This window comes from Vicugna pacos, chromosome 20, assembly GCF_048564905.1.
Source record: "Vicugna pacos chromosome 20, VicPac4, whole genome shotgun sequence".
Lineage (NCBI taxonomy): Eukaryota > Metazoa > Chordata > Mammalia > Artiodactyla > Camelidae > Vicugna > Vicugna pacos.
In genome coordinates, this window is record NC_133006.1 from 15,979,582 (window position 1) to 16,003,186 (window position 23,605).

Here is a 23,605-nt window from a genome sequence, read left to right on the forward strand (position 1 = left end):
ATAGTCAGTTCTGCATTATAATGTGACGTGCACGTTCCTAAAAATCACTGCACCATGCAAAATTGCACAATAAAAACCACAGGGCTCAAGGGGAAAATGGGGCTTGAGGAACAATACTCAAAATCTTAATGAGTGACACATTTTTTTAAAAGAAAGAGGATAGCCATTTGTACATATTAAATGGTTAAGAAACACATACTACAATAAATATGGCCCTTCATCTTGAAAAACAAACACCTGAAGTTTGCTTGTGGAAGCAGAGGTCGGAAGGATGTGGGAGGTGGGTTGTAATGCCAGATGTGGGTGTGGCTCCCAACCCACAAGGTGAACGAATAACTGGTACTTGTTGGAGGTACCTGCATTTTGTGTGTTCTCTGGCTTGGCTCAGCGGGGTACAGTCTCCTGCTCTCATCTAGTGTTTCTCAAAGACAAAACTGCATATAAATGTGAAATTTGGGCAGGGGGTATATAGCTCAGTGGTAAAGTGCATGAAGTCCTGGTACCTCCACCAAAAGTAAATAAATAGATAAACCTAATTACCCCCCCAAATCTTTTAAACGTGAAATTTGCCTTATGATCAAATTCTTCCCAAACAACAAAGGTTCTAGCCAGATTGTACCCACCTCTGCTGCTGTTAACATCAGAGTGGCCACAGAAAACATGTAAACGGGGGTGGGGGTGGGGGCGTGGCTGTGTCCTAATAAAACTTTATGGACACTAAAATCTGAATTTCATATAATTTTCACCTATCACAAAATACTGTTCAATTTCCCCAACCATTTAAAAATATAAAAATCATTCTTAGCTCACAGGCCATAAGGAAAGGGACATTTGACCCTCATCTGCCAACCCCCGGGCTAAAACTTTCATTAGCTAAGAAACTTAGAAAGGGAACTGGTCTGGTGGTGACCCTGGATCCAGTCATTCCTGGGCCTAACCTTTCAGGCTTCTATCTCCACTTTCCTCTGGGGGCCTTCTCCTAGCTCTTCCATCCACAGCTGAGACTACCTTGAACAATCTCTTGACTGCTGGCATTCTTGCAAAGTAGCCTGTGTCAGGGGAATGCAGAGGAAAGGTCCCGCTTAGAGAAACAAACTTGCAGAATAAGAAGGGTGGGGATCCCATGTAAATCGCTTAAGAATCTACTCCTACACAGAGCAAGGCAGTAGTGCCCACCTCCAGCTATAGAGGGCAAGCAGAAAGATCTCCATCCATCACATCAAAACACTGAAGTTCAATAAATACCCACCTTTTGTTTTTATCCACATTCCAGTGACCGAGTGACAAAAGCCTGAGAAAAAGTACCTATTCCAACCCCCAGCTGGGACCTGGGAGTGCTAGGGTGTGGCATCTCAAGTCAGATCCCAGAACTGAGCAGGGATGCAGGCCCAGAATGGAAGGAGGAGCCAGCCAGACTTGGGCCTCCCTGACAGGTGCTGGAGAGTCAGATGCCCGTGACCTCTCACAGCCCTCAACTGGGTCTTCAGCTGGAAAGGCTCAGTGTCACTTTTAGTCACCAACAGGAATCCTGGTGTCCTCCCATGCCCACCCCTCAGACGAGGACAAGTGTCACTTCCTCACTCCATGGTGGCAGGAACATCTTCTACATCTCGAGGGACGGCACTCTGAAGCTCACGCCTGATCTCTGGAGACAGTTGGGGATGGGGCTGCAGCCGGAGCAGTTCCAGGAGGGCCTCTTTCTGCTCCGTGGCCAGGTCTGCCTTATAGCGCTGGACCAAAGTCAGGAGGCACTGGTGCCAAAGCACGGGCAGCTCACGCTTCTCCGTTCGGAAGCCTAGGAAGTGGAAGACCAGGGCGTCCAGCACCCGGTAGGGCAGCGCGTACTTCTTATCCAGTAGCAGCCGCAGGAAGATGCTGTTGGCACCGCTGTACTCCATCTCTGCAATCTTCAGCATGGCTGCGCTGGGGGTGGGGGGGAGACGCTGGAGGAAAATTCTCTGCCTTCTCTTCCAGCCCTCACACTCTGCTATTCCTAAAGGGGAAGTCTCCTCCATTCTTCTCACCCACTCAGTCTTACACCTGCCGGACTCCAGTTACCAGCCCTATGCTGAGTCAAGCCAAATCCCTACCTCTGGTGCAGACTGCTGGTCTCAGTATCCGACTAGAATATGTCCAAATGCCCTGAGATCGCCACTCCTGACATACTTTCTTCCCATGTTCCCCATTCATTCACACAACTATTTACTGAGCATCTACCATGTGCCAGGCCCTGGGAGCCTGTTCCTGGAGGACTGACATTCTTGTGGAGTAATGATATACCCACTGGCTTAAATGAGCCACAAATTCAGGCTATGCTTAGGTCCTTCCCTACTCTGTTCCCCCACCACTCCCTCCACCCTCACCAACACTACCTGGAATGCAGCACCGGGATGGAGCATTTGGTGATGATGCTACCTACGATGATGGCTTCCCGGAGGGTACAGGTGCCCGACTCGCACAGCGGGATCAGGATCCCTGGGGAAGGGCAGAGGGACAGTCACTCTGAGCCCAGGGTGAGATAAAGGAGGTACTGTCGGGGCTCAACCTCTCTCTCTCTTAACCGCCTCCTGGGCTCCCACCTTTAAACCAGGCTCCAGGCTTGAACAGAGCCTTCTTGAGGGCCATGTAGAGGTGGAAGTTGAGTCGTTTGTATTCAGCAATGTCGTCTCGCACCCGGGGGAGAAGCACCAGGTTGTAGAAGCGCTGGGCCATACGTTCCTTTAGGTTAGAGGCGAAAATCCTAGTGTTTTTGGAGGGAAGTGGGGGGAGATCATAGGTTACCTGGTAGTCACCCTTTAAATATCGCTGTGGACAGTACATGCCGGAGACGAAGGGCATGTGGGAATGAGCTGCATGCAACAGCCCGGTCAGATTAGAGAGGGAACAGATTAGAGAGGGAACAGGAGGGGCTGTGAGACATACCCAAACAGGGTGAAAACACTGTCGTCTCTGGGTGAGCCGGAACTCTCCCAAACAAGACAGGAACACAGCTGTTTACCTCCCTGTCTCCATCAGGGGTCCCCTCTACCCTGCTGTCACCCATGCACACTAAGGGAGCCACCAACCTCTGAGGCCACCCTGACACCCCAGGGTGGTATCCCCATAGTTGGGAGCCTCTCCCCTAGGACCTCATCAAAGGAGATTTTTAACAGGGTCTTGGCCCCAAAACAGCAAACAAGAAAATGGTGACATGGAGAAGCACAGAACAGAGCTCTGAGGGCAGAGCTGGGATGTAACGGCAAAAGGAGGGAGAGCCCGTACTTCTCACACCCAGCCCTTCCCTGCAGAGCCAAGGCTGCCCTGATCCCCCATCTTCTCTACCTCGTGGCTTGGTACATGGCAGCTGCGGTCCAGGCCTCGGGCTCTGTGACGTAGAGGATTTGCTCCCAGTTGGACAGGGCAGGGATGATCTTAAACGCCTTGGGCAGTTTCCCACTGCGGTACTTGGACAACACCTGGGGATGAGAACAAAACTCATCGTCATTAACACATGCTGCTTGCCAGGTGCCACGCGCCAGGTATTTGTCTGGGTGCCTCTCATACATTAGCTCACTCAATCCTCACAACAAGCCTGGAAGGAGATGCTGCCATCAGCCTCATTCTCCAGGGACCAGAGAGACCAGAGTCAGCAGGCAGCAGAGCAGGAACCCGAAGCCGTGCACTCTGACCCTGAGCCCACTCTCAGCCACCAGGCCTTGTTTCTACAAGACGTGGGCCCCCACAGCCCCTGTGAGGGTGTCCCATCATGACTCTTACCTCCCGGACCCCTCGGTAGACCTCCAGGACCCGGGGGTCCAGCTGGGGCAGAGGGAAGCCTGACACCTCAGACATGACCGTCTCGACCTCCGTCTGCTTCTCAGTCAGCTTCTCCATGATGATGTCAGCCAGGGTGCGCCTGGGATGAGAGGAGGGAAGAGGGCGTAAGTGCCGCACTCACAGTCCAGGACTCTCAGCGCCCCCATGGTCCCCCGTGAGCACCGATAAACCTGCGATCTGGCTGGGATGCCTCAGTCCCCTTCTGGGCCCAACCGCCTACCAAAGAGTCTCTGCAGAGCACAGAGGACAGGGGAGTCATTCAGCTCAGGACGAAGCTGACAGCTGTGTGGAGGCTAGGAACCTGGACTCTGAAGTCAGTCCGCCTGGGTTCAAATCCCGGCTTCTCCGCTCCCTATGTGACCCTGGGCATGCTACTCTGTCTCTCTATGCCTCACTTTCCTCACATGTAAGACAGGAGTAACAAACTACCTGCCCTCGTAAAGTTAACATGAGGATTAAATGAGTTAATGTCTGTATGTGACTGCTGGTACAGAACAACTGCGTAATCACTGCTGCCAACCGTGAACACACCCACCGCTGATATGCTGAGGTCTCTCCAATTACAAAGTCCTGCGCTGACCTCTCCAGAGGGCCAGACACACTTCAGTCATATACCAAGATCACCAGCAGCTGGGATCGTAAGGGAGAGACTATGGCACCAACTTTCCCCCATTTTAATTCATTAAAATTAATGGAAATAGGAAATCAATGACCTATTTTTCTCAGCCTCCTTAAACAGTATATCAAACATAATCTGATTGTGATGATTCAGAATTATTGTTACATTGGGCCTTGGCGTAATAATGGCATCTTCAGGGGCTACCAAAGTCTTTGGAAAGCGGCTCCCGTTTTCAGAGGGCAGGACTTTCCAGATGTTCTCTCACATTGTCTGTGCGACACCTGTGCGAGGTGTGGTTATTCCCCTTGTTCAGACCTGGGAACTGACACTCAGAGAGGTCAGGAACTCACCCAAGGTCCCACAGCTCTCAAGTGGAGGAAAGAGTCAAAGCCTGCTCTTTCAGGGTCTGAAGTTCAGGTACTTTACAGTATGTACGTGCCCCCAGACTAAATGGCCTTTGACTGCTAATTCAGGTGGGTCTAGCTTGCTCTCTGAGGATGCCAGCTGCCACTTCTCAAGACTGTCAGGAGTACCTGTTCCTAGGAGCTTTATTCCTTTATTGACAACAAGCTGGAAAACCATTCTGCCAGGTTGTCAGAATGAGCAGTCAGAGAGGAGTCACAAACCTGAGTGAGAACCTGAAGGCTCTCTGGTGGGACAAGCACACACTCTATGACATCTACTCCAGCTGCTGGGCATCAGTCTGGGAAAGGGGCTCATTTCTTCATTTTGCCTCTCAAGTTTGCTGCCACAGAACTTAACACTGTCTTTTCACAGTATTATTAGCAATGACCGGTGCACTAATCCCAAACAGCCTGAAGAACCAAAAGCAATGTCATGCTAATATCGCAGGGTCAAGATGAACTGACTGAGGGACTTTATCCCTGATTCCCTTTCCCTGGGCCAAAACCCATGGGCTCAGGAGTTTGACCACAGGAACTTAAAAGCCTGCATGTTTTGGACCTAGCACTTAACTACAGATGAGAATAAATCAGCGGTTCTAACTTGGGGTGATTTTTGCCTCCCAGGGGACATTTGGCAATGTCTAGAGACACTTTTGGGTGTCACAACTGGGGAGAAGGTCACTGCTGGTATCTAGTGGGTACACGTCAGGGATGCTGCTAAATACCCTACATTGCACAGGACAGCCTCAACCAAAAAGAATTATTCAGCCCCAAATGCCAGCAGTGCTGAGGCTGGAAAACCCTGTATAAAATGAAGCTCAGAGTATGAAAGGGATCTGGCCAAGGAAATTGAGCTTACCACTAAGAAAACTGAGCATAGCAAGAACAAACGCAACAGGACGGGTCTCCCAGAGACAGAATGAGGACCTGAAGCTGTCTCCCCAGGTAATCCAGGCAGCTCTAAGTCAGGTGGCCAGAGGAGGAGGAGGTATTTTGAGTCTGGGTCATTCTCACTTAGAGTGGTCCTTTGAGGATGGGCCACTTTTCTCAAGGCAGACCCCAACAAGAGCCCCACAAATGGCAACGCTCAGGCCCTTCTCAAAGGTAGGGAATCAAAACTGCCAGGACATACGCTTCTCTGAGTATGAGGTTGTTCCCTATAAAGTTGCTGCTGGGACCCGCTCTCCCAAATCGCAGGCTGTGCCAGCCTTACCTGGCAGGAGGGTTCTTGTTCATGAATATCTCAATGGCACGCTCATCCTCAGGGTCCACAGCCACCTCTGCATGGTAGTCTGGCCCTGTCATTGTGGCAGCTTTCTCCAGGGTGGGCCACTCCTCGTCATCTGATCCATCCTGTGGCATTCCTGGACCTGGAAGAGGGATGATGAAACAGGTGAGCATGGCAAGCAGTGGGTGAGGAATCCAGAGGTTAATTTAACTTTAACCACCATGTATATGGTCCTGGTCTTATACATACTTGTAACAGACAACAGACGTGTGTGGTGAGACACATGATGCACATGCTATCTGCTGGTCCCCATGAGTGTACAATCTTGCTTGAGAAACAGAATTTATACATATGAACCAATGAGACAGTGATAGTAATAAATAATAATTAACAATTATACTCAGTTATGTGGCACGAACTGTTCTAAACACTATTATCATCACACCCCCAGGAAGTAGGTACTGCTATACCCACTTTCAGATGTGCATGCTGAAGAACAGAAAAGTGACTTGCCTAAGGCAGGCTGCCTGGGTCTAGATGTGCATTCTTCTCTCTTCTGCACACATGGCGGGGCTTGGCTATATGCTAAAATGGTGGAGACGGTTTATACCACAGAAGGGACTCAGGTGATGAGTGCTGCAGATGGTTAGGCTCTGGACAGGCAGTATGGGAGCTGGAGGGGTGTGTTCCAGACCCAGGTAACAACACTGGCAAGAGGGCTTGTCTGTTAGGCAGTGGCAAGAAATAAGACTAGATGGGTAGAGGCTAGGGAGTGGAGTTGAGATTTCAATGGACAAACCCATCTGAGTAACTGATTACTGGAAGGCTACAGCTGGCTGAGCACCTGGGAAGGGATGTAATAATCTCAGTGGGGAAATAAAGTGTTACCACATGAGCAGGTCATTAGGAAGAGAGGCAGTGTGCCAAAAGCTACATAAGGTTGGGAGGGGTACACAAGCCAGGCGTTTTGTCTCTACATGCTAGTAACTCCCAAGGATGCGCCTGTAGGTGGATCTCCCTTGGCTCCAGACCCTAACTCCAGCTTCTCCTCTACAAAGGCACTTCAACCATCACCTGTCATCAGCCAAACTCACTCCCTTTCCCTCACAGGTCTACACTACTCACTGTGTTCCACATCCAAGTAAATGGCACCACCAACCAGCCAACTTTAAGCCAGACCCTGGGCGGCAGGCCTGCCTTGTCCCCTGCCCCTACTCCCAGCACCCAATCAATTACTAAGTCCTATTCGACTGTACTTCACAGAATTTCTCAAAGCCTTCACAGCCCTGTCGAAGCCCAGGTCAGTATCATCTCTTGCCTGGATTAATTTGACAATCCCCTAACTGTTCTCCGTATTCTCCAGCAGTCTCCCACTGTCCTTAGGGCAGCTTTTAATCCTGGGCATGGCCTCCACATCTTTTGTAGATCTGGTTCCTACCTACCTCACCATCATTCATTCAGCAAACACTGAGTGCCTGCTCTACGTGAGGCACTGTTCTAGGCACTGGAGCTATATTAGCTAACAAGAGAGACAAAAACATTTTGTCCTTATAGAGCTTACATTCTAATGGAGGAGACAGACAATAAAGTAATATAATACACATTAGGTTAAAAAAAAAGTGCTATGGAAAAACATATATGGCAGAGTAGAGAAGTTGGGAGTGTGGAGACAGCGTGGGGGTGTTGCATTTAACAGAATGGTCAGGGTAGGCCTCTCTGAGAAGGGGAAGAATGGAGGGAGGAAATCTACAGGCGTATGAAGACAGAAGGTACCACCAGGGCAAAGGCCCTAACTTGCCATGTTTAAGGAACAATGAGGCCTGTATGGCTGGAGTGAAGAGGGCAAAGGGAAAGTGGGAGAAGAGGTCAGACTGGCAACAGGGGCACGGCATATAGGCCTTCGTAGACCACTGTAATCCACAAGCTGTTGAGTTGAGTGGACTGTAGTGGGTATGGGTTACTAATTAGGGGGCTATTGTAATCATTCAGGTGGGAGATCACCATGGCCTGAACAGGATGGTGGTGTTCTAAGGTGGTGAGAAGTAGTCTGATTCCAAACATATTTTTAAGATTAAATCAACAGGATTTCCTAATAGATCAGAAGTGGAATGAAGAGGAGGGGAGCCTGAAGTTTCTGTCTTGAGCAAATAAATGGAAGGATATCATGGCAGTAATTGAGAATGAGGCAGAAAGCTGGGGGGAGCAGATCTGGAGCAGGATTTCTGTTCCAGACATATTAAATTTGAGACGTCTATTAGACTTCAAATTGGAGATGCCAAATAGGCAGCTGAAATGTAAGAATTTGGGTTTCATAAAAAAGGTCAGGGCTAGAATATGAACTTAGAAGCAGTTACCACTCATGGTATTTAAACCTTGAAACTGATGACAGCATCAGAGCAGTAAACAGAAAGGAACAGAAGAGGTCAGAGGACTGAACCCTATGGCACTGCACCGTTAAGAGGTTGGGAACAAAAGGAGCCAGCAGAGAATACTAAGGTGAGGAAGTAGTAAAACAGTTAGAAGCCAAGTAAAGATACAGGAGGCTAGTGTTCAGCTGTGAACACTGCTCACAGGACAAATGAAAGATGAGCTCTGAGAAATGGATTAAGCAACCTGGAGGTCAAAACTCCCAGCGTGTTAAGAAAAAATTGACCATCTTTTAATTAATCCCTCTCCCTAAACACTACTGTTCTTTCTGCTCAGGGCACCCCCCACTTTTCAGGTCTCAGCACAAAGGTCGTGTAATCTGGGAAGCCTGACCCCCAACACTAATGCTATTGTTATCAGAGAAACTGCACTTTCTCACGGAGTGTATTATTCAAATTGTCTATTTGTCTCTCTCTTGGTGTGGATTTCAAGATCCTGAAATCAGGTACCCGTCTATCTTGCTTACTTCTTTACCTAAAACATCTAAATTCCTAGCATAGTGGTATGTACGTGGTAGACATATCATCAAATAATTATAGAACAAAAGGATAAATGCTAGAACTTATTGACGTTAGCGATCACTTCCTGTTGGCCTAACCTCGGGGCTGCCTGAAAGCGAGTGCCTAAAAGTAGGAGTGGGCGTGGAGGGCTCTGACCACCATAAATCCGCCCCAGGGCTGGGTCTCTCATTCATACCTCTGCAAGGGTGTAATACGTAATGCCCCCCTCTTTTAAAAAATATTTCAAGTTATTCCCCTACCGGACACCTTTCAGCTGTCCACCCCGACTACCCACCCTCTTCCTCGCACCCACCCCCACCACTCACCCAGCCGCGTAGTGCGCTCCCGCGGCGCCGCAGGCCTGTCCGCAGTCCCATGCTCGGCCTCGAGCTCTTCCTGCTGCTGCCGCGCTTGCTGCAAAATCCGTCGGGTCAGCCGCGGCCCAACGTACTCTTCCTCCTCTTCTCCGGTTCCGCGACCGCGCCGCTTTTCCCGGGCCCCTGCCCGAACCGCGTCCCCAGCCAAGATTTGCTCGGCCAAGGGCGCATGCTTTTCCTGGCTCCCGGCCCCGCGGGCCGCCTTGAATTTGGGCATTTTACTTGAAAACGTTGCCGGGAAGTTACACACGTGGGGACGAAGGAAGAGCCCTGAGTGCGCTTGCTCAGTGAACTCCAAGTGCCCAAGAGGCCACACGGGGAGCACAACGCCCTCTCGCGTTCGGAGGCCGAAAGTACCACCAGCACCGCCCCACCTCCTAAAAGAGCTCACAGTTCCTAGAGCTGGATTTCAGAATAGACTCATTGCATTTAACGTTGGCTTCTCTAAGTGGTGGCAGTCCGAGCCACGCTTCCCTAGCTTCCTGGATCAAGGCCCAGTGTGCCCAGCCAAGTGGGAATTCCCCGAGAAGCGAGTCGGGCAGTGACGTCACTGGAGGCGCCCAGACACGCCCCCTTCCCTCGTGGGCGTGTCGACTGGGCGCTCTGGTTTTACGTTATTTCCGGAGCGCCTCCCCCCACCGAAGCTTGCATTAAGTAGGTGGCTTCACCAAGTCTGGGCTGCGGGAGAGTACTGCGTTTCAGCTGTTTGATCTTGCCATCCTCCACCATGGGAGTGACTTGGTAGGACTGCAAGGGATTTGGCGGGACGGGGCATGGGGTCGTGAAGGGTCCTCAGAAGGAAGATCGGGACCAGGGCCCGCCTTCCCCCGGGAGCTGAGCAAGATGTCCTCGGAATGTTTGGGTTGAGAGGGCCACCGTGAGGGTTGCAGAATCTGCGAGCCTTTTCCCGCGGAGACATGCCTCCTTCCTGCTGGAAGGCGGCAGGTTAAACGGTTTTATCTTAAGAATCCATTAATGGTCGTGTACTTCCTTTCTTTTTTTCTTGGTACATTTTCCTGCTCGTGAGGCCGTAATATCCTCGGGGTAGAACTTTAGGATCGGAAATAGGATGTCAGAACTGCAGGCAGGGCTGGATGGGTGGGGGATAGGCAACAAAGAGACATTCAGTATCTTCTTTAGGTTTTCACTTGCCCCTCCCTACAGCCGCCAAATGCATTTAGACCAGCCTGTATGTGGTTCTGGTTTGGGTGTTTAAGATCTTGGGTCTAGAAGGGGAGAAAATCTATTGGGAATTAGGAGTTTGGGATTCCAAGCATATCTCCTCTTCAGGACCTGCTTCCTACTATGTTTAATTACACAGTTGGTTTAGTTTGTACGGAGTTATTCCCTCTAATATGTTGTAAGTCAGGGTGGCAGGGAAAGGTATGGGCCAAATGCTTTTGGAAGCATTAGTTCCAAAATGCTAGATTTCAGGGCTTTAAAAAAAACATCGTGAGCATCTTTCCAGTCAGAGAGGGCTAGATGCCAGGATATCTGAAGTCAGTAGCTGCAGGCTTCTCATATAAGAGCCTGTGGGAACCCCTCTATATATAGCCCAGGTCTCGCACGTTTGTCAGTGACTGCACATTTGCTCCCTACACTTGACATCATGAGCCTCCTTCAAAGTCCTCTAGTGTAAAGGGGATATGAGGGATGAGAATGAAAAGTTTGCTACGCAGGGGTGTGGAAGCCTGGAAGCCCCTGTTCTTTCAATAACAGAAGGCAGACAGAGGGAAAAGGCTCTCTGTTGGGACCTTTCTCAACTTTTCCAGACTCCTAAGACTTCTGACCTCAGTAGCATCACCTTAGGGATTCTTTTATATTTCAAAATAAGGCATATCAGCATCATAATTGCTTGTTAGTGCTTTTTCTGGTGGAGAGTAATGACAATTTTTAGCAACAGTAGGACTCTTTATATCTTCATTTAGTTGATTATGATTGATCATAAAGTAATGTAGTGTCTCCCAAAATTCAGTTACGTATGACTGTCTTTATGGTTTTTATGTAGCGACATACCACTTGAATGATTACTTATTAATGTTTTCTTTTAATTCTATTTCTTTTTCTTAAAAAGCATTTTAACAGACAACTATATATCCCTTGGGACATAGTCTGGTCGAGTGGTTAAGAGCACAGACATGGAGCCAGCTCATATGGCTTTGAATCTTGACTAAACAACACCAAGCTGTGTGACCTTGTGCAACTTATTCAACCCCCTCTGTACTTAAGTTTTCTCATTTGTAATGAGATAATAATAGTATATCTTACAGGGCTGATGTGAGGATTCAGAATTAATTCACCTAAAAGCCTTTGGACACTGCCCGGCACATGGTTGGTGCTTGGTGATTGTTATCTCCTATTGTGAAGGAGAAGCCAGTTTCACTTACCATAGAAGGAAATCTTGGAAATAACCTTTTGTTTCATTGTTTTGATTAAATTCTGAAACATACTGTTGCCTCTCACTCCCAAAGATTATAAACTTGAGCTTGCCTTATCCTTCATCCTAGGACTATGTCTTAGGACTTTATACATTGATGGAAATGTGCTGTGTCACCACATCTAGTACCCCAGCCCCCAGGCACATGGGGCTGTCGAGCCCTTGAAATGTGGGTAGTGCAGCTGTGGCACTGAAATTTTAATATAATTTGTTTTATTCATTTAAGTTTAAATAGCCACACGTAGCTTGTGGCTACTGTGCTGGACAGCTAACGTTCAAATGTTAGGGATCTGGTAAAAACATAACAACCCCAAACTGAAGCTTCCTCCTTGATGTAGTCAGAACTGAAAGGAACACAAAGGAAAGCCCTCTCTCGTTATACAACTTAGTGTTATTGAGTGCTTAGTCTGTGCCACCTAAAATCTCTTGAATGTTGGCACACATGCCACACTCGGGAAATGCTGCACTGGTGTGAGGGTCCCTGAGTCCGTGTTCCAGTTCTTAGCGGCGCTCTCCGGGACTGTGGGCCTCTATTTCCTCATCTTTAAAATGAAGGGGTCAGGCTAGGTGGTGTCTAAGGTAACTCAAGGCTCAGTGAGTGCGCTGGTGTCTCTGGATACTGACAATTTGGTCCTTTCCCTTCCAGTGTGTCCCAGATGCCCGTGGCCGAGGGCAAGAGTGTCCAGCAGACCGTGGAACTCCTCACCCGGAAACTGGAAATGCTTGGAGCAGAGAAGCAAGGAACATTTTGTGTGGACTGTGAGACCTACCACACAGCTGCCTCTACCCTTGGCAGCCAAGGTCAGTGAGAGATGGGTATGTGGGGTGGCTGGAATCCGGTTTGGGGTTGATAGATGTTCCTGTTCATTGAAATCTTTCTGCTCTTGCTGAGGGTGGTATTCTTGGACGTGTGGCAGTTGTGTTTCTGAATTCATTAATTCTCGACTTCATCTCTTAGACTGGGCCTGTGTTGTAGTATTTTTGCACTTTGCACTTTTAAAGCAGTGTTTCTTAGTGTGATGGTGACTGACTAATTAATTGCTTCAGAATCATGTGGGTTACTTGTTAAAGGTGCAGGTTCCTGGCTCTACTTACCGACTGACTGGTAACCAGTTAGCCCCGCAGGTGAACTTTATGCACTCTACGGTTTGATAGACTCCTTTTAGGCTCAGCAGTCTTTGTATATGATTCTTTTGGAGCTTTAGAGGTTTTGGAGCTTTCTGTAGAAAGGCTTCCTGTTTCTCCCACCCAGCCAGTGGCCTTGGCTTCCTCATTAGCATAACCTTGATCAGTGATCAACTTTTGTTATAAATGTCTTTTGAGGTAAGATGGGCTGTGAGGGGTGGTGGTAGGAAGGTAAAGAGGATCTTTGGATAGGAGTTAGGGAATCTGGGTTCTTTTAGTCTTGTCTCTGCTGTAGCTTGACTGTGGACAGTTCCATGGCACAGTGACCAAAAGCCTAGATCATGGAATCAAATAGCTGAGTCCTGGCTCTGCCACAGCTAACTGCAACTTTAGGTGATTCCCGCAACCTATGACTGTTGGTCACTTGCCTGTTTCCCCAGAGAAGCATTCCCTGCACTTCTCTTGCAAACCACATTTGCCAGTTCCCCTTTTAGTTATCTTTCACCAGTGACAGGCACTGGGGAAGATTGAGGATGGAAGAGAGACCCCAGTCTCTCTCCCTCTCCCCCTGCTTTGGGGAGTGTCTCTGGCTGTGGCTTTGTCTCTTCCTTGGTTGGAGCTCCTGTTAAGCAGCCCTTGTTCCTGGCTCTAATAATAGCACATCTTCTCTTTTTCCTTCCAGCCTCAGGGATGGTTGTGGCTCCACGGGTTGCTAATCTTTTGGTGGTTTTACCATTCCCTTCATTTTTTCAGTTTTTCCACCTCCTGTACTTCCTTCCCTGTATTAAACCCCCTCTACTGAAACTGTGGGCTGTGTTTTGGCACCCTTCCCAATACAGTTCTCTTATCTGCAAAATGAAGATAATCACAGTACTTACCTCCTGGGGTGATTGTGCTAATTAAATAAGTTAGTACATGCAAAGCACTCAGAACTGAGGTTGTCATAGAACAAATATGAAATAAATGGTAGCTGAGAGCTTTACTGAATTTCATCATCAGTAAAACTACAGTATTTTTCTTTTGCCTTCAATAGGAAGAACACAGGAATCAAAAGAGATAATGGTTATGAAAGCACTTGGAAAACAAAACACCTGTGTGTAGATAAAAGCTGGCATGCTGCTTTTGCAAAATTCCTTGGCCTGGGCTCTTTTCCTGATGGGCCCTTTACTTTCAACAAGTTACAGTCTAGTTGGGGAAACACCACCTTTGAGGCAGACAGTGGGGTAGAATGGAAGGAGGTCAGGAGGTCTGGATTGGAATTCCCGTTCTGCTGCTTACCGGCTCTGTGCCTTTAGATCAGAAGTTCTCACACTGACTGGCATTAGCATCACCTGGAGGAAGGGAGGGAGGGTTTGTTAACACACAGATAGGTGGGCCACATCCCTATAGTTTCTGAAGCTGTTGGTGTGGGGTGGATAATTTGCGTTTCTAACAGGTTCCCAGGTGGTGGTGGTGGTGCTGCTGGTCTCAGAGCAAAAACCTTAGTTGACTTGCAAAATATTTTCGTGACAGTAAGAACACCCACAGACTCACACAGTATGAGTTAAGTCTGTAATCACAGTGAGTCTGCACCGGGACAGAGTGGCAGATCAGCTTTGGGTGTCTTTTTACTGGAGGGTCAAAATGTTTTGAGCTGGATCTAGCAGGTGAAAGGTGTGAATTTGCTGCAGGCGGTCAGGAGAGTGTGGGGAAGGCTGGCACGGAGCCTGCTGTGTTCAGGAAGTGGCAGCACAGATAGAGGCCCTCTCACCCCTCAGTCTTCAGCAGGAGGAGGCCCACAGAGCCTGGTGATTGTGTGCGCTGGGGGAGGGGCAGCTATCCCGGAGGGAGCAGCTGGGGTGAGGCTCCAGAGAGAAGGTTTACCCCATCCCAAGCGGGCCAGGCCCCCTCACTTGGGCTGCAGCCAGCCAGGGTCATAGCGCTGACACTGCCTGGTGTCTGGCTAACAGGCCTCCCCAGGCCGGCAGTGGGGGCACTGCTGCCTGCAGCTCTTGCCAAAGGTGCCAGGAGGGCCGGGGTGGTGGCACTGGGTCCCATTCCAGGCCAGCCTGCAGGACTTATAACTGCCTGTGTCTGCAGTTTGCAGGGGCCACAGCTGAGAAGAGAAGGTGGTCACGGGAGCACTGGGAGGCTGGGAGGCAGACAGGTGATGTGTCCACCCAGGCCCTCAGGGACACTGGAGAGCATCCAGTCTCCTCACTCTCATCGCTCCCCTCTCATCCCTGTCTGAATCCTACCCTCTTCAGATTAGAATCTGAAGTCCAGGACCTGTTTTTTCCCATGAAAGTGTTTCCCACTGACTCTTGTCCGCTTGGATCCCTTCCTTCCCTGAAGTCTTCCCTTCCTTCCAAAAAACTCCGATCTATCCCAGGCAAGCACTTTTGTTTTATTATCTTTTAAAACAGTTTTTGCTTATTTTTAGTGAGATTGTCAGTTTCTTGAGGCCAGGGGCTACATACTCCACTTGTATGCCTCTTAGACGCTAGCGCAGTGCTGGGGATAGTTTAAGTACTTAACAAATATTTGGAATTGCAGCAGTCCGTTAACTCTTGTAGTGAAAGAACTTGCTTTCCTTTTTTTTTTTTTTACCTTCTATTTTCCACTAACCTGAATATATATGGCTTTCCTTCCTTCTTGTAGGAAACCTACAGTAATCAGTGAGAAAACACTCACTTCTCAGAGGCTGGAAGGGGTAAATTGGGATTTGAAACTGGATCTTCTGATTCTAGATCCAAAGTTCTTTCTGCTGTGGCTGTGCTGCTTGCTTTCCAAGTCGGCTAGATGTCATAAAATTCTCCCAGGGCTCCCCACTGCCTTCAGGATGAAGTCTAAGCTTGGGTGTGGAAGACATCACAGCCTGGCTCTGGCCTACCTTTCCACCTCATGCTCGCACACTCCCCTTTGCCCCTTCCATGGGGCTGCGTCCTATGTTTCAAAGAGGGTGGAGGCTAAGGAAGGCAGGGATGGACAGAAAGAGAGCAGCTGCTTCATTTGGTATGCTCACAAGCCGCTACTTTCATTGTTCTTATTATGTAATATATGACTGTGCAAAAGACCATATGTAAAGTCTGTGTGAGTTATTAATCAATCATCCATCTGTGAGCTGATCACTCAACTTGATTAAACCATTATCAACACTGTTCAAGTTCCCTGTGTGCCCCTCACCTTCTTCTGTCGGGCTGAGTGTGTTTTATTTACCACATGCCGCCTCGCCTGCTCTAAGTCTCCCTCCCTCTCTAGAAAAGGCTGTTGGTGCGGGGGTCCCCCCACCTCTCCCCAGGACTGCTGAGGCAACGCTGGATTGCCGCTTGGCCTCATTCGGTGCATTGGACCCTCTTCCGGGGTTTGCTGACAGAGTTCTTAATGCTGAGAAGGATCTCCGTCCCTTGCAGGTCAGGCCGGGAAGCTGATGTACGTGATGCACAATTCCGAGTACCCTCTGAGCTGCTTCGCCCTCTTTGAGAACGGCCCTTGCCTTATTGCCGACACCAACTTTGATGTGCTCATGGTGAAGCTCAAGGGCTTTTTCCAGAGTGCCAAGGCCAGCAAGATTGAGACCCGGGGCACCCGTTACCAGTATTGTGACTTCCTGGTGAAGGTGGGCACAGTCACAATGGGGCCCAGTGCCCGGGGCATCTCCGTGGAGGTAAGGCCTCAGTGAAGTAGGGGCAGATGTGCTGAAGGGTGGCTCTAAAAGATCCCCACCGCCTCTGAGTGCGAACAAATGTTTCTAGCTACCTGGGTCCTGTCTGCAGAGCAGCTGCCCGTCCTCTCCCTGCGTCGCCCTTTACACTTTCTTTAATCAGGTAGGGACTCTCTAGCCCAGGATGGGAACGAGAAGCAAGGTTCACAGCAGGCAGAAAGCTTAGGAAGGCTGGCTCAGTAGAGATGAGGAGGGCAGGTAAATTATGATGTGCAGGGACAGTCACCCATCACAGGACGGACTGGAGCAGACCAGGGCGACTTTTCAGTGCAGTTCACTTTGGGGAGGTGGCCCCTAAATCCTGTGTCCACACCCCTCTCCTTAGTATGCGCTAAGGTAGTCTCAAGTTGTGGAGCAAAGATGTGCCTTTCCTTTCGACATGCTGTCCACTTTCTCTTGTGGTGGAAAGGGGTGTGAGTGATGACTTCATCTTTGAGGTATATATTGAAAATGGCAGAGGGAGTGTGGCAATAGCCGGCTCTGGGAGCAGTGAGAGTCTGCAGTCAACCGTGGTCCCAGCACCGTGTGAGATAAAAAAAATAAGTAAGCTACAAGGCCTGCGTTTTGAAAACTTACAATTTAGTAAGAGAGCAAGGCCCCAAAACACAAACTGTGTTTGAACTTTGTCTGTAAGAGATGCCATAAAAGAGGCACGGATTGCTCTGGGAATTTAGGCCAAAGAGCACTGCTGAGTTTGGGGACAATTGTGATGCCTCCTGCAGGAGTAGCATTTAAGGAGGGACTTAAAATGTAGAGACGTGGGGATAGTTAAATTCTGAAAAGCGTCCCAGGTGGAGAAAAGGGCATTAGTGGTAATTACTGCAGTGAAACTCCAGGGACCTCTAGGGCCAAGATTCCCTGACCCTGCTCATTTGTGATACACCTGGCATTTGCCGAGACCACTGGGAACCCCGTTTGTTTATACTCCACATTTCCAACTTTCTGGTACAAACACACCCTAACTGTTTCTTTACTTGTTTCTCCTGATTACCAGTAATTTCCCTCACCATCTCTTCAGTGAAAAATCAGGAGACAAGAATGAGAAAGCCTAGGATGTGTATGCTTTGGCCCCTGTCATGTGGGTTGAGAAATGATCCCTTAGTGTCAGAGCTGAGGCTGGATCTACCTTGGAAGTAATGTTTGGTCTTGAGGTGACTTAATGAGCATATGTCTACTTTGCCCTCTACTGACCCCCTCCCAGCGCGCACACACACCCTCACACACCCCCACACTTTCTCCTGCTCTTCATTTTCTCTCTCAGAATTTTCCTGAGCTCTCCATGAATCTTCACCTAGCATAGCTAGAACTATATAGTTCTGACATAATCAAAAGTGGTCTTGATCTGCCTCTGGGTCTTGTGGGTTGCACTGTGGGTTGATAACCCCAAGATGAGAATGTCGGCGCCTAAAGGGAATGAAGCTGGGTGCATCCAGTCGCTGGTGTTGAGTGGATATTTCCTGTGGAGCAGCACTATGCTGGAAGGTGTGTGTCTTTGGCTCAGGGCTGGGGAAGATGGGAACGGGGGCAAGAGGTGCAAGAGACTCTGATGACCCGTCCTTGCCCTCACTCACCTTCTCTGTTCTTTCGGTCCCCAGGTGGAGTATGGCCCCTGTGTGGTAGCTAGTGACTGCTGGAACCTCCTGCTCGAGTTCCTGCAGAGTTTTCTCGGCAGCCACACGCCAGGGGCTCCAGCAGTGTTTGGGAACAGGCACGACGCGGTCTACAGCCCGGCAGACACCATGGTCCAGTACATGGAACTCTTCAACAAGATCCGCAAGCAGCAGCAGGTGCCAGTGGCGGGGATTCGTTAGTGACTGGCAGCTGCCCGGCTGAGCTCTGTCGCCAGAGGGACTGCACAGGAGGAGCAGGTGCTGCACCCTCAGGCCCCTGGACCCCAGAGGCCCAGGGCAGCCAGGAAGGATTCCCTCCCTCTCCAGTTAACAGCTTTGGCTCCTGTTCTGGGGCTCCGGACTATCTCCCCTGACCCTCCCACACAGCCCTCCAACAGCTGTTTTCACCCTTCACCTTGCTGGACTTGGCCTGTCCTCAAGAATGGTAATTATGAAGAGAGAAGTTTCGAGCTTTCCTGCTTTAGGGGAAAAGGTAGGCTGGGGGTGTCCCTCCTAACGTCAGCGGGGAAAGCAGGCTGTATCACCGACTGCTGAGAATGTGGCCTAGGCCCACGGTGGACGGGCTGCGTGTTGTGTTTGGGTTGTGCTGTAATAAAGGCCTTTCCCTCTGCTCAAAGGATGTGGAGAAGGAGGAGGCACAGCTAATGTGATGGCTATGATTTTCTGACTGGTTGAGCTGAAGTGGCTTGTGGGTTGACTTTTCTTGGGTGTTGCCTGAGTCCTCTGAGGTCATCCTCTGGACATTTTCTATTCTGTTGTGACTTGTACTAAGCCACAGGCTAAGCTGCTGTAACAAGGAGCACCTGAAGTACTGAGGCTCTTAGAAGTTTACTTTTCTGTTTTCTAAAAGTATAAAGGTAATCAGATGGTCCAAGGCAGATTTAACTCTACAAGGTCGTCAGGAAGTCGGTTTCCTTCTGTCTTGTTTAGCCACCCTTGGGGTGTTGTCCTTGGGTGAGTCAAAGCCGACTCATCAGTTCCATGTCCACATTCCACCGGGGAAAGAGAGAAAGCAGTTTCTTTTTTTAAGGATATGACCTGGAGTTGCTCGAATCATTCTGGCCACACTTTACTGAAGTGGACTGTGGGACGTAGAGCCTCTTTTTTGGGTGATTGTGTGCCCGGTTACAACCCTGGGGGTTCTGTAACTAAAAGATGAAGGCGACAATGGGTGTGAGGGCACGAGAGCCCAGTTAATAGCCTCTGCTATACGGAGCTGAATGGATGTGCCTAAGAATGTTCTTGGCTATTATTTTGCAGAGAATAACCTTGAAATTAAGCCATTTGGTCATGAGTTGGATTGGGAAAGGGCTGATGCCAGAGCCACTTTAGCTGGGTTAGTCATACTGGGAAGTCAGTTCCGCACCCCGGGCCTAAGTCTTGGCCTCACATCCTCTCCTGTTCTACACCAGAGTTTAGGGTTAGACAGTTGACTGTGCGTCATGGTTTCCTGAGCTCTTTCTCCTTGTCTCATCTGAGCCTCCAAGCTGCTCATTGGACCTGCATCACCTGCCCACCCCACTCCAGCTGCAGAAATGTTCAGTCAGGCTAACATTGAGGTACAGTCAGAGGTGGTCTTAGGAAACATGTTAATGTACATACCGCAGTGTTGTCCTCAAGGATACTGTCCCCCAGTGAAGGCACCTAAAGAGAAATTGTTTTCTGATCTAACGGCTCAGATCTAAATCTATAACAAGAAGCAGGTAGTCGTCAGGTTTCCCTTTTAGCTCTGGCTGGCAGTTCAACTTTGTAACTGTGGAACTTGTCATCTGCATTTTTTATTCTCACTCCTCAACCTCCGCCTACTTTGTTTATTTCTTTGTTTTGTTTTTACTTTTTTAATTTGAGGTATGTCATCAATATTATTTATACCCAATAAAATGCAAAGATTTTTTATGTTTTTGGCCTTCTGACTTATGTTTGCTCTTGTCCAGATTTATCTATTTATTATTTTTCTGTAGGCTGCCTCAAATCTTTTATGAGATGAGACAGCATTTTGAATATAAGGTATTCTGGAAAATATACAGTAAATGTGACTCCAGACTTATGCATTACAAGGAGGGATTCCTAAAAACTAAAAAATAGTATCCATTGGTAGTTCCTGCTCCTTCCTTCTGTGCTGTGCCTTCCCTCTGTGTCTCCTGTGCTGTCCTGGTTCTCTGTACCCCATTCCCATGCTGCCTCCTACTTGCTTTTCTCAGATCTTGAGTACCAAGTAGTCCCATTTCCTCCATTGTGTATTCATGTCACTGCTCCACTGAGGGACCACCTCCAGACTGACCACTCCTCCCTACCCCCAGGTCTGCCCCATGGTATTCCATAAATTGCTAATTCGGCCCAAAATTCAGGAAAATTGCACAAGTGCTTTTCCTCGAGAAAAACATTGTGTTTAGGTAAGGAACAGAAGTGCTTTATGCCTACATCCACTTACTCACATAGAATAGTATTATTGAAAAAAATATGTTCTTACATAAAACAAATAGTTTTTATTTTAATAAAAACTTCATCCAGGACTTCCTTAAAGTGAAACAGGTATTACTTTTTCCTGTGAATAGGTGGCAGTGAAGAATACCTTGACTGCTAGTACAATTCAGTGCCATTGCCTCAATTTGTCTTAAGGCAGCAACAATTTTACCTTTAGTTACTTTTGTATCATTAATGCAAATGTCATCACAGTGACAAAGGCAAATAATGTCTTACTATGAAAATAGTTTTGATTTCAGGGGGACACCCTCCTCCGCCATAAAAAAAAAGTCTGCAGGGACATCAGGGCTCCACAGGACACACTTTGAGAACTACTGGTCTAACACATGCTCAGAGCACTTGGAATCTTTCCCCCCTGGATTGCTGTTTTGAGAGCACCCCTTCAGAAGTCTCAAGTGTCTCCAAAAATCCACTCAAAAAAGCACCAATTATGTGTTAGGCACTTTGTTAGGGAAATAGCATCGAGTAAGATACAATCTTTTTTCCAAGAATTTTCTTGAAGGGTTGGGGAGTAATTAAGGAGTTACAGTGTAAGATAAGAATGCCTTAAAGAAAATTCTGTTAAGGTGTTAGACAACAAAGGGGATGCTAAATTTTAGGTTTAACTCTGAGCTCTTGAGCCACATAGCAATTTCTCATCAAACCAATCCATCTCAGGCCTCTCCTTCAATCAAACGTCTTTAAAATGTTTAAGTTAGTTACCTTTGGAAATGTTTCACAGGCTTGGCTCCAGGCATAGTAGTTTCATGCTAGTGGTACACATGCACATGCTCTTCCCCGCTTCCTATTTTATTTGTTGTTGTTCTTTGACTTTTCTTGCTTCTGTATTTCATATTTACAAGTGTGTAGCCTTGAGCCAGTGTAGCTGGTGATGCATGTTTATTTCTTTTCCTTGCCCTTGTGTTCAAATTTAAGCCTTTTACCTTTTTCGGTCTTGGATTGGGGTTGGGTGATGTAACAGTGTTGGTCTTCTTTGGGGGAACGTCACCCCGCCCCACTGCCTGCCCTGCAAGTTATGTCAGGACAGTGCACCCCGAAAGGCTGCTTGGGAAGGAAGCCTTTTCTGAGGCAGAGAAGACTTGTGGAAATAGCCCGCAGTTCGTTGCCTGGGGTCTCCATCCCCACCATCTGTTGAACTTCTTCAGTTTACTGCTGCGAACCAGTTCCTTGGGGGATTTCCATAAAACAGCAAAATCCCGCCTGGGCCATCAGTGGCAAAAGACGTGTGCTCACCCGCCTGGGAGCCTAAAGTAACTTTTGCAAACGTTGCCTCAGGAAACTCCACAGTTCGGAGGCTGCTTCTTTCGGACAGTCAAAAATAAAGTCTTTTAACAGAAAAAAAAAACAGACTGGATAGTGAGGAAGGTTTTACCCCCTCGGGAGTGGGAAGAGATGTTAAAGGAGCTCCAAAAGGAGTGCGAGGAGCCGTTGTAAAATTCCTTTACTGTTCCGCGGGCTGATGGGCTGGGGAGAAGGGGGTGGAGATGGGCTCGGGTGAGTCTCTGGCCCTTTAAGGAGGAGGGACAGCCGTAAGACTCTGTACCTTTAAGGGTCTCTTTGTCTGGAAACCTTCTTATTTACCATCCTGTGCTTCAACCAAACTTCGACCGGCGATTCACAACGGCCCTCTACGCCGCCGCCCCTTACGCCAGGCTCAAATCGGCCGCGCGTCGGTGGCTGACCCTAAATTTGGCGGCCGCCGCGTGAACCCTCGGAGAGGATGTCTGTGCGGGGTCGCGGCCCAGCGCTGCGCCGTTGGCGCAATGCGGGGCCCGGGGGCGGGGCTCCGGCGGGCGGGCCAATGGGCGGACGGGGGCGGGGCCGTGTTCGGTTGTCTCGCGCCCTGGTGACAGCTCGCGCGTGCTGATGATGGCGGTAAATAGAGGGGGGTCGGAGGAGGGGGTGTAGGAGGTGGGGAGGCAGCAAAGAGGGTAGCTCTAGGGGGTGGGGGGAACGGGGACCGGGGAGGACGCGACGGCCAGGGAGCCCATTCTGAGACTCGGAGGCGGGGACAGGAGTCTCCGGCACACTGGCCCTCCCCTTTAAAGAAGCAAAAGCCTGACACACCGGGTGAGGGGCGACAAAGGCGGCGCGCGCCTCGCGGGCGGGAGGAGCGGCGGCAGGGGGCGGGACCGCGGCGCCGGCGGGCTGGGGGCGCCCGGGGCGGGGGCCGGCGGGAGGCGAGAGCCCGCAGTCCCGGCGCATCGGCCCTTTATTTTGGCGGGGTGGGCGACCACTGGGTTTGGGGTAAAAGCCTTGAGGGGAGAAGGGAAGGAAGGCTTAGGGGCGATTGAGGGGAACGGGTCTGAGAATGAGATGAGGAGGATTAAGGGAAGAAAGGGTTAGAAAGCAGGGAGAGGAGGAGTGAGAAAAAGCCAGCCTAGGAGATAGGAAGGAGGCAGAACCCAGGGTGGATGAGAAGGAAGCCGGACAGGGCATGAGGTTAGGAAGAGCGAGCCGAGCAGGAGGGCTCCTCGGGTTAGGTGTAAGAGGAGGGGTTTGGAGGGGAAAGCTTGGTAGGGGATGGTAGGAGGGTGAGGGTTGCTGGGGTGAGAGTTGGAAGTGGAAGGCAAGGAGGGGCAGAGCTGGGATAATAGTTGGGAGTAGAGGAGAGAGAGTGATTAAGAGCTAGACGTGACAAGGGTGTGAACTAGTGCAGAGCGAGATGAGCTGCAGGACTAGGACCCCCGGTGGGGGGTGGGAACTGCGAGGTTCTGAGAAAGGTATGGGTTAGTGGAGGGGCGATGGGTGTAAATTCTTGAAAGTGAGTACGCGAGGGTGAGCCAGGTGGAATTAGGAAGAAGTGTGGTGGAAATGGAAGGGTGAAAGAAAATGAGAGATGCGTTTGTAGGAC

The 23,605-nt window shown here is 49.3% G+C and overlaps 2 protein-coding genes across 3 annotated transcripts; one reads left to right on the plus strand and one right to left on the minus strand.

The window, feature by feature from the left end:
* Positions 1 to 129: 129 nt before the first annotated feature.
* Positions 130 to 22,476, minus strand: BYSL (bystin like). Of its 2 annotated transcripts, none has more exons than XM_072945018.1 (9): positions 21,454 to 22,476; positions 14,212 to 14,264; positions 9,321 to 10,461; positions 6,053 to 6,209; positions 3,757 to 3,895; positions 3,322 to 3,455; positions 2,580 to 2,740; positions 2,373 to 2,475; positions 130 to 1,923 (listed from the first exon to the last, which is right to left on the minus strand). In XM_072945018.1, exons 3-9 carry the CDS (start codon positions 9,586 to 9,588, stop codon positions 1,578 to 1,580), a joined length of 1,308 nt encoding a protein of 435 aa, XP_072801119.1. In that variant the 5' UTR covers positions 9,589 to 10,461; positions 14,212 to 14,264; positions 21,454 to 22,476; the 3' UTR covers positions 130 to 1,577. The 2 variants fall into 2 exon arrangements, with proteins under 2 accessions (XP_072801119.1, XP_072801120.1); XM_072945019.1 differs by lacking the exon at positions 21,454 to 22,476 and adding an exon at positions 16,204 to 16,335.
* Positions 9,989 to 20,170, plus strand: MED20 (mediator complex subunit 20). The gene is made up of 4 exons (XM_006202013.4): positions 9,989 to 10,112; positions 12,455 to 12,609; positions 16,326 to 16,579; positions 18,232 to 20,170. Exons 1-4 carry the CDS (start codon positions 10,099 to 10,101, stop codon positions 18,445 to 18,447), a joined length of 639 nt encoding a protein of 212 aa, XP_006202075.1. The 5' UTR covers positions 9,989 to 10,098; the 3' UTR covers positions 18,448 to 20,170.
* Positions 22,477 to 23,605: the final 1,129 nt, after the last annotated feature.